Consider the following 16,133-nt stretch of genomic DNA (forward strand, 5'->3'; position numbering starts at 1 on the left):
TCCCAGCTGATATTGGGCGAGAGGCAGGGTACACCCTGGACAGGTCACCAGACTATCGCAGGGCTGATACATAGAGACAGACAACCATTCACACTCACATTCACACCTACAGACAATTTAGAGTCACCAATTAACCTGCATGTCTTTGGACTGTGGGAGGAAGCTGGAGTACCTGGAGAAAACCCATGCTGACACGGGGAGAACATGTAGACTCCGCTAACCACTGCACCACCATGCCGTACATGCACAGTGTTATTTTAAACTGCAATTGTATAATTTGTAGATATGTGGACATTGCATTGATGTTTCCGGAGTCCCGTACAATATAATATATATTGTGAAAGTCCGGATGTTTTGGGAAGGTACACAACTCTGGGTACCACTTTCTAATAAATACTTTTGGCAGTAGTGGAGGAAGTACTAAGACCTTTAACTTCAGTAAAATTGACAATACCACAGTGTAAAAATATTTTGTTACATGTAAAGGTCCTACATTACCATTTCAGAATAATGAGTGTAATATTATTGGATTATAAATAGTGATGCATTCATGTGCACACCACTTTAATGTTGCAGCTGCTAAAGATGTGTCTTATTCGAATTATTTTATGCACTGCTGGCTATCTTACAGCATCTCATATATCATGTATTAGTTGATTGTATATTACAACAATAATTTGAATCTGCAAAGTAATTAGTTATTAAAGTTAATACGCATAAAATGGAAATACTCAAGCAAAGTACAAATACCTCAAAATTGTATTAATGACCAGAATTAATGTACTTAGTTACATACAAACCACAGACTTTTGGTTATTACATCTTCATAATGGGTAATAAAATCAACGTTATACTTATACTCCTCCACATATTAAAAAACATGTACTTAAGCTGAGACAAATGAGACATAATGTGTGTGTTGTTACAACATGGCAAGAATGAATTTTCTCTGACAGTGCTTCTCAGTTGTGAGTCATCATGAACCGCAAGTGCACAGCATTTATTTCCAACCAAACACAGCAGGAGCTCACTGAGTAACACAAACACTGGGATACACAGGAGGGAGCAGAGACATGAGCTGCTGTGGTGTTTGTTTGGAATAAAAAGACGGTTATCGATCACTCCCGAAACCCAATCTACTGATGCTGTAATGAGGTTGCTGAGATCTAGCGTTGAGGCACCAGAGTGTGATAGCTGTGACCACAACTGAAGTATGTCATTTGATAAAAGCCTAAAATTAAAGTTGTTGTATGTGCTTCCTCATGCTGCTGATGCAACTTTTTCTCGTATAAAAAAATCTACCTTTTACATAGTCTATTTTGTTTTTTAATCTACCCAAATTTGTGAATCCACCAGTCACATTTATTCCAATTTTCACCACTTGGTTATGAAGTTTACGAGCAGCACCTGAAGGCAGCAGCAGTCAGCGGCACTGGGACCAGGGGGGCGGGTCCTCCTGTCAGCAGCCTGTCTGTGAGAGGAGGTTGGCTGCATCAGGGGGAAGCAGGAGCAGGCATGTGATGAAATTAATGTTTTTATATTAAATATTTACAACTGAATCCTTCTGTGCGACTGCATGGAGTCGAGTGTAACACAACAAAAATTTAAGGTTGCATTTGATGTCCAGTAGGGAACAGAAGAGCTTAACAAGCAGCTGAGAAACATATTGCCTTACAATGTCGTTATGACAGACATCCAGCAAACATGGATCAGCCTGATATAACTTCAATATTCTTTACAATCAACCTCTACAAGGTTGGTAATACAAATCTTATTAGTTATCAATACCTAATTGCCTTGTTAGGAGTCTGTAGTTTATAGACATCTATAATCTATGTAAGGAGAACCTTGAAATAGGCTGCACAGTTGCATAGAGGAAGTGTGGTCACTGGTCACTGTGGCTTTATCTGAGAATGATGTTGCAACAGTTTTAGCACGTTAACACTTAAAGAAACAGGCTCACTCCACATCTAACCTGTTAAAGCTGTTCTCCCTCAGTGCTTAGACTCTTTCCATGTGAGGACACTGCACAAAAACAATACATAATAAATGCCAGTGTCCATGTAATGCACTAACTGCAGTCACCCCTCCCAGCTACATACTGATCATTCTCTCTCTCTGCACTTCCTCTTCAGCGCAGCAGTCGGCTTGAAAAACACGTAGCATGTAAAAGCAAAAGTGAAAGTGTTGCACTGACTGGGAGGGACCATCATTATCTTCCTGTCAAGCGTGAGAAAGCAGTGCAAGAGACTTTCCCAACAAATTATCAATCTATTCCGTAAGTACGCGTCTTTAAAGGTTTTAAATAACCCTTGCGTGGCTGTGAACTGCTGACCATGACTCGGAATAGCTTTGCAGGCTATAGACTTCTAAGGTAACGTTGGTTGTGTCTGGAGCAAGCTTGTGCAGAGCAGCTGTGACAAGAGTTTGTGACGCACATTTGCTGATCCTTGCTTAACTTTATTGTATTTTTTTGAAGTGTGTTGACTAAAAGTTTCCTTATCTCCTCCTCAGAGACATGACCCAGACAGAGACGACTGGTGAGAAAACAAGTTTACTGTTTTTATAATTTGTGTATGTGGTGCTCATGAGTGAAATGCAGCTAAGTACCTTGTGGCCTACTTTACTTGAGTATTTAATTTTTTGCATCTTTATACTGGTACCCCACTTTATGTTAGAGGCTTTTTATTTTACTACATTTGTCTGACAGCTTTAGTCTCTCTCTCTCTCTCTCACACACACACACACACACACATGCACACACCATTTTGCCACATCCCCTTTAAAAACTCATGACTCATGTTGACATAGGGAGGCCTTATCATTCTAGAGACAGGTGTTGTGAGGTTGTTTATGAGTGTGAATACATTGCAATGCGTCCAACTTTAAGTTTGAGTTAAGCATTTTGGACATCACCATGTTGATGTTATGGACGCCAGAAGTGACTGTATTTGGATGACAGGGTGGAGCTCTGGAGGAGTGAGTGGTGGATCTGACTGAGAATCCAAGGTCACTATCAGCAGACAGTCTGTCGATCAAAATGGCCCACCGTTAACTTTAATTCTTAATAAAATGTAAATTAGTGAGTTATTGTTAAAAATGCATACAGTTGTCAAGAATGTTGAAATTAACTATAGAGACTAAAACTATTTTCACCAGGCTGTAAACAACTGCAGATTTTGGCGCTTCGGCACAGCGTTGCCAACTTAGTAGTCTGAGTGGGCGGAAGTTCGCCGCATAGATCAGCCTCTCATTGGGTGGAACGAGCCACCCGCTGAAGTCCCGCCCTACCACCTCCGGTAGCAGTTTTCAACACGTCCTTAACTAACTTTTGCGGTGTTTGATCTTGCGGGGATGTAGCCATTTTTCTGCCATGGTTCGCGTCCTGTAGGCGATATTTTTGTGGCCGTGTTACACCAAAACCTGTTTCCCCCCGGCAATATTTTTGCAAGCGCACCATTGCTGTGGCACCGCCAAGAACGATTGTGATTGGTTGAAACTAATAAAAAAAAGCCGGGGCGTTTTTTCTCCAATCTTAAAGTGAGAGGCGGCCCAGCCAGACCTTTCTTTTCTTGAGAAAGGTCTGGTGAGCGAGACTACTAACTTAGCGACTTTGTAGCTATATTTAGCAACTTTTCAGACCCCTCTAGCGACTCTTTTTCAAAAAAGCGAGTAGCGACAAATCTAGCGACTTTTTCTGATGTTATTGGAGACTTTTGGAGACTCTGACGTGAAAGCACGTATCGTTCTTATTCTTCTCAACGAGCAGCGGATGCTGCCGTGGGCTCCTCCCCCATCCCAAAGCACTCACAGGCGGCCAAATCCTCCCTCCCAGCTGCAGTCAGAGCAGGAGATGTTAACCCCTCCACGTCCAGATTGCAAGTGAATCGTGCATGCGCGGGACCGCCGCTGGCTGATCTATCGCTCTGATGTAAATGTAAAATTTTCTTTGTCTAATATAAATCACTGAAAGAAGGTTCATTTGTAGTTCTAAACATATTCAGGGTGTTTTTTACTCAGTTTTTGTCTCTCCCACGACGTTATTCCTCTCTCCTACAGCATCCATTACAATTACATGTATATGGACAATAATGCAAATTAGGCGATGACGTCATTTAGCGACTTCGAGCTTCGACTTAGGACAGCCAATAGCTACTTTTCTTACTGAGGAGTTGGCAACAGTGCTTTGGTGTTAGCTTCATTTTTGAGCCCCTGAAGTTGCCACTTGATGCGCTTCCATGATCGCAGCTATCGAATTAGTTTCAAAAAGTACAGAGTAAAGTGGGATTTATAATTGTGCAGCAGACCATACGCTGTAGCCTACGCACGTGGCCTACGCCGTTGTGAGCATTTATACTTGTGCGGTGGTGTGTCTGTGTCACACTGCAGTTACACCTCCAAAATGCTAGTTGGCGGAGAAGGTTTCTGTGAAGTGCTGTAAAGTTTAGTTGATTAAAAACACACATTAAACATGGCTTAATAGAGACAATTTCAAACACAAGCACACAAATTAGCTTCACTATAACTCGCAGCATTCACAGACAAAGCAGTTGTCTTTATCTGGACACATTTTCCCCACAAATACAACATGCTAATGTTATTAGCATAAGCCTATGGCATTTTACATTGTATAAATTAGCCTAGCAACTAACAATCTTTTCTTCTTACATAAATCCAGAGAGAAGAGCAACATTTAACAAAAGTAACGGCACACAATTTGGCTCCATTACAACTCACAAGGTTCACTGACAAAACAACTGTCTTATACTAAACACATTTTCCAAACAAATATATCATGCTAACATTAATAGCACAAGCCTATGACATTTTACATTGTATGAATTAGCCTAGCAACTAGCGATCTTTTCCTCTTCTCATATAAATCCAGGGACAACAGCAACATTTAACAAAGGTAACGGCACACAATTTGGCTCCATTACAACTCACAAGATTCACTGACAAAACAACTGTCTTATACTAAACACGTTTTCCAAACAAATACAACATGCTAACATTATTAGCACAAGCCTATGGCATTTTACATTGTATAAATTAGCCTAGCAACTAGCAATCTTTTCCTCTTCTTATATAAATCCAGGGACAACAGTAACATTTAACAAAGGTAACAGCACACAATTTGGCTCCATTACAGCTTACAAGGTTCACTGACAAAACAACTGTCTTATACTAAACACATTTTCTAAACAAATACAACATGCTAACGTTATTAGCACAAGTCTGGCATTTTACATTGTATAAATTGGGTCCATGTCATTGGTTCGACAGCCCATTGGTTCGACATCCCATTAGTCCGACTGTCCGCGGTGCTGAACGGCTCGCGGCGGGCGTATGGTGCACCGCGACCGGCGTGAGGCGGAGCAGGCTCACGGCTTATGTGTTTGTCACGTTCTTTTTCATTTTAACCCACACCATGATCTTTTCCTGACCCTAACCAAGTGGTTTTTGTGCCTAAACCTAACCAGACATTAACCACAGGGCATCATGATGATTTCGGAACGGACTTCGGAACAATGAGTTTAATATGGTCAGAACAATGGGATGTCGAACCAATGGGCAGTTCCCTATAAATTAGCCTAGCTTCAGTTTAAGGCATAAATATGCAAATAACTCACTTTCTTGACAGTGCCCAGGATCAGCAGATGAATTTAATACTTCTTTAGCTTTTGTTTTCATCCTGATTGACAGTTTTCATACCAGCCTTAAAAAATCAAACTAAATCAAACAGGCGAACACCCCGGAGTTCATTTTAATCTAGTCAACAAGTTAGAAGAGAAATCACTCCGAGGTTTAAGATCTTTTTTGCTAAGACTGTCTGACATGATGGTGCTATGGCTTTTCAAAACTATGTTACAGCTAATTATAAGATCTTACCTTGGGAAAATGGTTCATGAATGAACTTTATTGTATTTATTCTGCACCCCTCTCCCTTCACCCTACATCTGTTATGTTTTGTTTGATGTTGTATTTGTGTATAGTTGTTGTTGTGTTATTGCTTAACAGTATGTAGGCTATATGTAGTATGTCAGTGTGCTGTCCTCATATCATGTGTCATTTCAAAACTATAAGAAAAAAACTATGTTACAGCTAAATATTGATGTAAAAAATTTTCTTTGTCTTCAGTGATGAGGAAAAAGTTCTTTGTCCATTTGGCTGGAAAAACTAATAATGCTCACCAAGAGCTTGTTGAAAGCCTTAAAAGCGCTGGCCAAGTTGAAGTGTCCATTCTTGAAGACAGTGACTACCTTCTGGTTTTCTGTCCCATCGCTTCACGAGTTGGAACGGACATCAGCGAGGCCTTGGAGAACATGCCAGGTGGGGAATGCCTTCAGGCATTCATTGAGCAGTTTCACCTTGATGAGTCAATCAGTTGAGAAGTTCCACATTTTACAATAAAAAAAAATCTTGTTACATCTGTGCTTACAGGTGGTAAAAATGCAATCCTGGTGGTGATGCATCACACCTTCAATCCTAACTATGTTGTAGCTCCAAGCAACAGACAGGTGACCAACCCGAAAGTCTTCCTCACTGTGGACTGTCTGTTCTACGAAGGCAAACTCCTGCAAAGTGACCTCAATGAAATAGCATTGCATGAAATCATGAAGTCTCTTGGAATTTCCTATTCACCGGTAAGCATTAGATTTACTGATCTAATAAAATCATGTTCACACACACAATCAGTGCAGAGTGAACTGATCAATCAATCAATCAATCAATCAATCAACCAATCAATCAATTTTATTTATAAAGCCCAATATCACAAATGGGTGGCACGGTGGTATGGTGGTTAGCACTCTCGCCTCACAGCAAGAGGGTTGCCGGTTCGATCCCGGGCGTGGGAGCCCTTCTGTGCGGAGTTTGCATGTTCTCCCCGTGTCAGCGTGGGTTCTCTCCGGGCACTCCGGCTTCCTCCCACTGTCCAAAGACATGCTAATTGATAACTCTAAATTTTCCGTAGGTGTGAATGTGAGCGTGAATGGTTGTCTGTCTCTATGTGTCAGCCCTGTGATAGTCTGGCGACCTGCCTTTTGCCCGATGTCAGCTGGGATAGGCTCCAGCCCCCCCGCGACCCTCAAGAGGATGAAGCGGTTAGAAGATGAATGAATGAATATCACAAATAAAAATTTGCCTCAGAGGGCTTTACAGCATGCAACATCCCTCTGTCCTTTGGACCCTCACAGCCGATAAGGAAAAACTCCCCCCCCCAAAAACCCCTATATATATGCAGTTTCATTATCACCAGTTATTATTACTCATATTATTTTGTGTTGCTTGTTTTTTTTTCCCAGCACTCCAGCTGGGGAGCATCCTTTGTCAAAAGTAAGTGTGACTGTAATTATTGACTTCTGACTCATGATCAGTCTATCTTTAAACTTCACTTACATAGGCAGAAGTACACTAAAACAGTTACTGCTCTGTGTAATCATCCTGTCCATACCGACTGTGAAATTCCTAGTCGAAAAATCATTCTAAAGTTAGTCATTTTAGGACAAAAAAGAAATATCCCTATTTGTATTTTCCTGATGAGCTGCAGTGGTTCCATAATGAATTGGCATTAATATTCTAGTATGTGAGCAAAATAATGTTGGGGTTGTTTGAGCTGTAGATGATACCAGATGACTCATTGCTTTGTCTTTCTTTATTTTAGTGTGGAACTGTTGGACATGGGCTGGAGTAGGTGCTGTTACGACGGTGGTAGTGGTGGTCGTTTTCACAGTCGTTATTGTTGAAATGATCAAGAAGTGAGAAGATCTATGACGGCTGTCATTAACATGCATGACATTCTTGGTTGCAGTGTTGTCACAAATAATTATTTGTGAAGGGACAAAATAAATATGCCATATAACGAATGTATAATTATCTGCAAAAACAGAAGGATGGTATTATTGCTATTGCTATTGTATAGTTGTGAAGGCTAATAGGCCTATATGTTTTTGGGGTTGAAGCTTTTGATCGCTAATATTCTATCTTAAGCACAATACAGATTAAAATGGTGGAAGGATACAGATCTGCACACACAGACATTAAGCAAGTGGCTGGATGTGAAAAGGGCCAAAAGGAAGAGATAAAGTGAGAAAAATAACATTGAAATTCCTTTCAAACTTCTAACTCAAACTTCCATACAATTGGACGTGTATTTGCAACCAGTGCTGGCAATAAAAAAGGCACACTTAGCTTCACTTTTCACAGGCGGCTACATCCACTTCTTTTACACAGTCTGTGATAGCAGAGTGGTTCAATCTTTTGCTTTAAATGAGCGGGAAACAAAATAATGCTTGCTGCTGCTTTGTGCTTATTTAAACATCAAATGGTGTGCCTTTGCTTCAGAAGGAATAAATGAAGGTCATTATATCAGATCTGTGTATCTTGTCTCAGTGCTAAACACGTGATGTATTCCTAGCTAAAAATGAAGTAAAGGTCTAATAAGAAAAAAAATAAATATCCAAGTTTCAGCACCATCTTTTGACTTTTGAGTTTTCTGAATTACCTCAGGACAATAACACCCCAGTGTGGAGAACAGCGGTGGCACAGTTATGATATGTGAATGCTTTTTGACAACAGAGACTGGGAGTCAAGTCGGGATCAAAGGGTGAATAGAGTCAAACAAGAATACTGAGTCAGTGAATATGAGCAAAAGACAGATTTCTTGGAGAGAGATCAGGGAGGCAATGTGACGACCACTGGGACCAGGTATAAACACTTATGCCTTTGGATATGGTTGGATAACATGTCATATGATATAGTCTGTACACAGAATACTGACACTTAAACTTTGTGTTTACTGTGTAATTTTACGATTATGTTGAAGATTGAACTTGGAGTATATTGCCTGCACTTCAGCCATTCAGATCCTCCCTCTTTCTGTCTCCACTTGATGACAGCTCTGCACTGGGCACAGGGGGTCTACAGAAGAGGGATTAGTTAACATGGAGGGGGGGGGACTGGGGTGGATGGGGTGTTAAGGTCACGCCTCTGGCCTAAAAAGGCGAGGCAGAATACCAGCAGCAGCGAGCCGCTCTAAGAATAACTCAGGGCCTGAGGCTCAGAAACATGGCGTGAATGTAACAGTAATCAGATTCAAAAGTTTCACTCAGACTAATCCATAAAAGGGAAACAAATATTGATTGATAGATTTGGATCTAAGAATTTTTTTTGCATGAAACCACTGTCCACACCGTCATCACGTGACCCCAGCACCAACATTGGCCGGTGGGATAAAGTTACCTTCAAGCTCTCTCTCCCAGTCTCTCTTCCCTCCTTCCCTTCCATCGCCCGTCAGTCCCTGTGGTTGATCTAAATCTGTCAGAGCCGGTAGAGGGTGGGGGCGGGTGGCTCTATCTACAACCATAGCCCCAACCAGGCAAAGGGCAAGACAGTGACCACCTTAACTTGGTCTCTGTCTGTCTCCCCAGCTTCATCCACTAGGACGGAAGCCAGCTCTCTGGATCACCTCGCAATCACTTGGAAAAGTTTTTGACTCCTGGAACCAAAAAGGGGGAAATGCAGATTTAAGTAATGAGACTGGAAAAAGAGGTGTAGTGTTACCAGTGGGCTCGGGTTTTCCACATATCCTCAGCACCAGCCGTGCACATGACGTTGCTGGATTGGAATTAAACACTGGGATTAAATCGTGCAAAGGAGTTGAGGATCTACCATAAATATTTCTTTTTCATGGCAACTTAATCTGCACAAAGGATTTATTATTGGAATTTTATTTTGAAACAATGACCGATATGGTTGAAGGTAAAGTATTGTCACATCAAGTTTTCAGTTTCAACACCTTATTCCATAAAGGAAGCCTTTCATAATGTATAGGTGACACTCTTCCAGGGCTGTTTTGTTTTGCACTCTGATGTTGTGCTGTCTGGTGTGTGTGTGTGTGTGTGTGTGTAGGGGAATTTCATGATTGGAAGTATCTAAAAATATGGCCCTATCATGTATCGGCTATTTGTAATGCAGCTTTAAGACCCCTGTGACATCTACAGTGCCGTATAGGATCAGAAAGCATCATCACTGGGCTTCTTGTTTCATGCAACCACATAAACTGATACTGTTGTTGGCTTTTTAACTGTTGTTTTGTGCAGTGGCAATGAAATGAGACAAATAAGGGGGCCTGGAAGCAGGAAGCAGCTGTTAAAACTCAAAAGCCTCTTTGTGTCTTTAGCTTGATTAAATGTATTCTCACAAGGTGGGCATGTGCAGACTGTGCTTGATTGACAGTCTCATGACTCTCCAGTTTGCTTCATGCACTTGTCAGTGTGCACCTATGACGGGTCCACTTCTTATGGAGGAGATTTTTGACTTGTTGGAAAGTCAGTTGGAAAATCATCATACTATTAACAGTAAATGGAGTTTGGTGACCTCAGCATAGCTCTGGCCACCTTTGACTTGACAAGAGAGCTAATCAACCATAGCTAACAATGTGTGTGTTCAGGCCCTTAATTACGATAATGGGATGATGATTATTGTCAAGCTAATACTATTTTCTTGAAAGTACAAATTACCCAGTGGCATAAGGTAGTAACAACAGGCCCTGGTGCATGCTAGTCAGTAGGTATAAAGTACAAACACACACACACACACACACACACACACACACACACACACACACACACACACACACACTAAAATCTAATTTAGGGAGCTTTGCTATGTTCTTGTCCGGCTCTTTTCTCTTTTGTCTTTTCTTACTACAGCTTACCTATACTAGCAACTGTATATCGTATCATCTTGTCACATGATGAAATAGAGACGTGACACTGGACAACATCAATACACATATTATGAATATCTGTATGTGACAAAAATATTGGACAGAACAAGAAATTCCTTATTTAATTGAATCATTTTTTAAATATTTTAATTACAGTTTTTCTAGTTTATGCAGAATAAGCATATACAAGCATCTTTGCACATGACATCATACATTGGTGCTCTGTCCAGATGGAGGGCAGGCAATTGGAGGTGAAGACTACCAACAATGCATTAATGCCAACGATTTCTGCTGTTAACGCCTGTTCCACACAGTCAAATTGCAAAAAAACAAGGGCCACTTAAGCCCTGAAAATGGTAGTATGTAAAGGTCTGAAGAATATTTAAAAAAGTCACTGAGAAACAGCTGCAAATGAGAATAAAAAAACCCTGTATTCAGTATGGAGGAGCGGACTCATCTAATTTCAAAAGTAACGTAAATGGTAAAGCAGTGTTTTAAACATGACTCCATGTTTTTAGCCATGACCCAGATTTTTAACAGTATTTCAACAGACCTCTGGAAATGGTTGATCTAGTAGGTATAAATAATAGCTAAAGATAGCCAATGCTAGCCCGTAATGTTCTCAAACACAGCTACACTCAAGCACATTTACTCATCTGGCCAAAAACAAGGCAGGCATTGTTTCAGTCGTGGATCTAACCATACAAAAAATAGTTGTAGTCCACTAGGCTCTTCTTAAACTTTCATCGGCTCACGGTGTAACCTAAGTAATGCCATGAGGTCTGGAGGACGAGGTTATTTGTAAGGACTATCTTGTCCACACTGGGCAAATTGGTTAAGTTGTAGAAAAAAAATTACTTTTCCTAATTTTATTTCGATCATATCCAACCTGACTTGAATCTTTCTGATGACACTTGCTGCCTGCAGGTTCAGCCAGCTCTTTAATATAGACATTTTCCTCCATATTCAATTCATGCAATATATGGATGTATCACTTCCTGCCCTCCATCTGAATTTTGCGCGCCATAATAGTCACAAGATTGCAAACAATCTATTTGTTATAGATTGCTACTGACAATTTTACCCTGCCTAAAACATTGTTGGAGCCTTGGAGCTTGGAGAGTGTTCATGCCAAAAGCTATTAAATATAGTATCTTATGCAGTTTTTAATAAGTTTAGGAGTACTCATAAGAGTTATGACAGGTCAGTCAGGAGCTTTTGCTGTGGAAATGGTCCATAGTTGGGTAAGTGAGTTGAGGTCTGTGAGCCAGTGAACATATTTCTGTCAATGAAATGCAGAAAATCCAGTGGAATAACTAACATTTGCCCATTTACAGCTGTTTTGTCGATTAGGAAATTGCTGTTTTCCATAGATTACAAATAGTCTGTAGTATCATTTTTATATAAATTAGTCACCCTGTGATACCTTGAGTTTGTGAAGACAACTTTTTTTTCTTGCATGCCTCAACAGCCAACGAAGAATCCAAAAACGGCAAATATTCTGAATTGGATCAAAAGGGGGCAAAGCAAAGCAAAACTATACCAAAACAGGCGTTTGCAAGGTCTCAGACAACTGGTGCAGTATAATCCAATTCTTATTTATGCAGTTGTATGCTCAGTACTGCTGGTCCATGTGTGAGACTAATCATGTGGAAGTGTTTTAAAGAGTAAAGTGTAGCGAAAATGCAAATCTTTGGAAAGAGCATACGATTGGATAAATGAGACTTGGAATACACTGCTCTCACTGTTGTGAGAGTTTGTAAACTTCAATAAATATTCCAGTTCATCAAGAATGTGCACCATTTTTGAATTCTTTCATTCACTGTGGAGGCATGTGAGAAAAACAAAATCTTTTTCAAGAATTCAAGGTAACATGGAGTGAGTGATTTATATACAACTGGTCATTTTGTAGGTGAACGGTTATAACTGAGGATGTGATGTGTCCACTTCATGTAAATTATTTCCTCATACTCATTATTGCATTGTAAACTGTCTAAATAGACAGTCTGCAGTATCAACACAAACATCACAGCAGATGCACAACACTTTTGCTAGTCTGAGACATGGAAACTTAACCTGATTATTAGCTCCACCGTGCCCAACCAGCCGGATCGTAAAGGTCTCTGCTGCTGTTAGTTCAGCTCTGTGCACTTATTAAGGTAATGTTATGACTACACTCCCCTGTATTCTGACTGAACAGGCAGCCACTAGCTGCTAATGACTGCTCTGAGCTGAGCTGTCATGGATACCTAGTGAGAGTAACAACAAAAATGTCACCCACAGTGTAGAGACAGATCAGCCATAAAAGGAGGAATTGTACATGGATGGCTGCTCAAACCATTTAGAGGTGGGCTTAGAGAGTGGTGGTCAACACAGACATTAAAATGGAGTTATTGATGTTGTAATGCTTAGTCATTTCAGCCAAAACGTGTACACTGGATATAGTTTTTGACCTAATGGTGAAACCTGAGGAAAGGTCAAACCATGGTTTCAAGGTTACTGCGGTTTAATGCTTCTGCATCATTAAAAGAGGAATTGGAGAGTGCTTTTTGCCTTAACATGACAAAACCATTATAAAAACACCAACATCATATTTCTAATTCAATAATTTGAACTGATAGAACTAGATGAAAGGTCAAGAGGCCCCCTGATATCTTAAGGACTGAATATTCTATCCAAATCCAATTTCATGGAAATCTGATAGAAATATTTTGTGGTGAACCAAAGTCTTGGATGGACCAGCCAGTCAACATTTTTAGGTAAATTTTGTGGTTGTGGTCTGACAATTGATGCTAGTTTCCATGGACATGAGTGCAGAAATCCAAATTAAGCAGTTTTCATAAAAAGAAGCAGCAGGTTAGAGAAGTAAGTACTTTATAGGGTGACTGTACGAGGTCAAATCTATCCATAAAAGCCTGAAAGAGGAAGCAAAACGTTCTCAACAACAACTGAAACGTCCTGTGTGAGTAATTACCCTCCATTTACTCCTGTGAATCTACAGTTAGAAAACCATGGGCTGTGGTTATGCTGCTTGTGAAGTAGGCTACTGGTTAAAGTAGGAAGCCTCCAGTTTCAGTCACAGACCGGTGTCTTCCATTAAAACTGAATTTAAGTTTAGAGTGGCCTAGTTGTTATTGGTACAGGTTAAAAGTAATGTGGCTGTAATCTGAAAGATGTTTTGTATAGTTTGTGTGTTTTAGGAACTTTACAAGCTCTTCATAACAGTGCAGACTGGCTGCTAAACATCATATATTTAAATCTGTGTCCATATATGACCAATCAAGGCATATTGTAAGCCTGGTTGTCGAAATCCGACGCTTGGGCAGTGACTTGCTGCGTCAAAAATCAACGAAAAAAGGCACCCTTTAACATGTGCATGACACGCAGCTGGTTGCTGTTATACTTTAATGGTGCCTGGCGGCATCAGGGGGAGACGCAGTGGGACAAGGACAAAAGTTAAGGTGGTGAAAGTCCGACTGGGGCAGGTGGGAGTGGTGGTGGATGGGTCCAACAAACACCGACTTTCACCGATATCCCATAACATTCTAAAGCCAAACCCTGTTCTTTTTCCCTAAACCTAACCATGTGTTTTTGTTGCCTAAACCCAACCACGTGCGTGCATTGCATAAACCCAACAAAATGTGTTTGTTGTTGAAGGAGAAAAAAAAAAGTCAATTTGCGGTGTTGTACCAACGTAGTGCTTTTATTTTGAAAGAGACTGTATCTAAATAGTAAATTTCCAGTGGAAATTTTGGAAGATGACAATGCACGTAACAGGCAGAACTTGACGCGGCGTCCCAGAATGTCAACAACCAACGCACCCACGGTACCATGCACGTCGTGTGTGGACGTGGAAAGTCCATGACCAAATGTTGATATGTGACGAGGTTGGAGAATGTGTTAACATTGTTAATGGTTATTGTTAGCTTGGCTGTTTGTTAGTAAAAGAAAAACATCATATGTCATTTCAGTAGGCTACTCTATTTCAATATTGTTTATGAGTTTTGAGACAAGATGATGTCAGCTCATGACGGATTTCTTTAGGTCGTCTGCTCCAGGCATGCTACTGCAAGTGTTACATTACGTAGCCTACACTGCTACATGTAGCTACATGTTAACAAGCGAAACATGTGATCTTGGTTGCTGATGTTGTTGATTTTTTTTCTTGATTTCCTGCTGTGAAGATTTGGTTTAGAAGCTTTTATTGGTGGTTTTTCACAGTGGCAAGTGCAACTTCATCTACTCTGTTACAGTCATTCCCGTGGTTGCAGTACTGCTACATGTAGCTACATGCTAATGTCAGTGAAACGTGTGCATTTTTTGCTTTAGGATGGTATTCAAGTACTTTTTCCATTTCTGAAAGGGAGGACAAGCTACAACTGTATAACTTTAATTGTAGCTAATTTCAGATGTGATCAGAATAAAAGTTTTTGAGTTCAGAACGATCCAAAGCCTGAGATTTTCGCTCACAGGGATTACTTTTACATTAGTTTACTTCATTATTTGAAACTTTGGCCATGTTTATCATAAATTTTGTCAATGGACACGTGCAGCCTGTGCATACAGCTGATTATCAATTAGAAATATATCTTCCTCTGTATACCTTCACTGGAATCACCAGAAAAGAGACACAACTCAGATGTATTGAACAAAAATGGCTGACAATGAGTGGATTATTTAGAGGTGCATTCATTCCAAATATATGTATGCATTGTTTTCATGCTGTTATGAGAAATAATGATGTTTTATGTCTCATGTGACACAAATTATATAAAAACCCAACAATTCGTTTTTTTGTTTTTAAATATTTCAAACTCAGTGACATTAGTGTTGGTCAAAAATCTCACGGTACTGGTGACACAAGATGAATGTTTAAGAATCATTAAAATCCTCACGAGTATCTTTAACAAATTGAGCTGTGGTCAGTAGTTGTAAAACAGGCAGAGTGACTAACACCAGTGAGGCCATGCATTCAATTACCATAGTTATGTAATGCTAGTGTTTAAGGTGTCCAGTGCTCTTTTTACTTCCTTGTCCCACAGTAGCCACCTGGAGGCTTTATATACACGTTACTCATATGTTGAACTGACCTGTTGGAGTCAGAGAAATGAGGTTAGACGTGTGTGTCGGTGTGTGTTTAGAGTGCCGCTAAGCTGTTTGAGTCAGCAGTAATGGAGTGACCTGCAAGAGCTGCCAACAGCGAGCTGATGAGAGTCAACAGGTGGTCCGATCTTCCCGAGCACACCCACAGTGACATAAGCACCTTAAAAAAAACCCTCTTTATTTTATCTTTATGTAAAAAGAGTCAAAAATAAAATGATGCACTTTCAAAAATCAGTGTTTACAGGTACTGCACTTGTTAAGTCTTCCTACATTGTGCCATAATAAACTGTTACATTTT

The 16,133-nt window shown here is 40.3% G+C and overlaps 2 protein-coding genes across 9 annotated transcripts in view; both read left to right on the forward strand.

The window, feature by feature from the left end:
* The first annotated feature begins 1,689 nt into the window (after positions 1–1,689).
* On the forward strand, positions 1,690–8,477 carry LOC117270552 (uncharacterized). Of its 2 annotated transcripts, XM_033648224.2 has the most exons (7): positions 1,690–1,755; positions 2,136–2,278; positions 2,515–2,540; positions 6,142–6,333; positions 6,445–6,647; positions 7,308–7,338; positions 7,667–8,477. In XM_033648224.2, exons 1-7 carry the CDS (start codon positions 1,705–1,707, stop codon positions 7,762–7,764), a joined length of 744 nt encoding a protein of 247 aa, XP_033504115.2. In that variant the 5' UTR covers positions 1,690–1,704; the 3' UTR covers positions 7,765–8,477. The 2 variants fall into 2 exon arrangements, with proteins under 2 accessions (XP_033504115.2, XP_033504116.2); XM_033648225.2 differs by lacking the exon at positions 1,690–1,755 and having other exon boundaries at positions 2,142–2,374.
* Positions 8,478–9,275: 798 nt separating this feature from the next.
* Positions 9,276–16,133, forward strand: part of LOC117270345 (uncharacterized) — a 42,166-nt gene continuing 35,308 nt past the window's right edge. For 4 of the 7 annotated variants that reach the window (XM_078173993.1, XM_078173996.1, XM_078173994.1 and 1 more), the window contains exon 1: positions 9,276–9,762. In XM_078173993.1, the coding sequence (XP_078030119.1) occupies positions 9,744–9,762 (19 nt within the window). In that variant the 5' untranslated portion in view covers positions 9,276–9,743. The remainder of the gene's footprint in view (positions 9,763–16,133) is intronic. The other 3 variants (XM_078173997.1, XM_078173999.1, XM_078173998.1) reach the window with 2 other exon arrangements.

The sequence above is a fragment of the Epinephelus lanceolatus genome, chromosome 13, assembly GCF_041903045.1.
Source record: "Epinephelus lanceolatus isolate andai-2023 chromosome 13, ASM4190304v1, whole genome shotgun sequence".
Taxonomy (NCBI): Eukaryota; Metazoa; Chordata; class Actinopteri; order Perciformes; family Serranidae; genus Epinephelus; species Epinephelus lanceolatus.

Excerpts from the sequence above, each read along its gene's own strand:
- LOC117270552 (XM_033648224.2), top strand. The coding sequence starts at position 1,705 with ATGGATCAGCCTGATATAACTTCAATATTCTTTACAATCAACCTCTAC. Across the intron at positions 2,541-6,141 it reads GACCCAGACAGAGACGACTG|TGATGAGGAAAAAGTTCTTT; the intron begins GTGAGAAAACAA and ends CTTTGTCTTCAG. Across the intron at positions 6,334-6,444 it reads GGCCTTGGAGAACATGCCAG|GTGGTAAAAATGCAATCCTG; the intron begins GTGGGGAATGCC and ends CTGTGCTTACAG.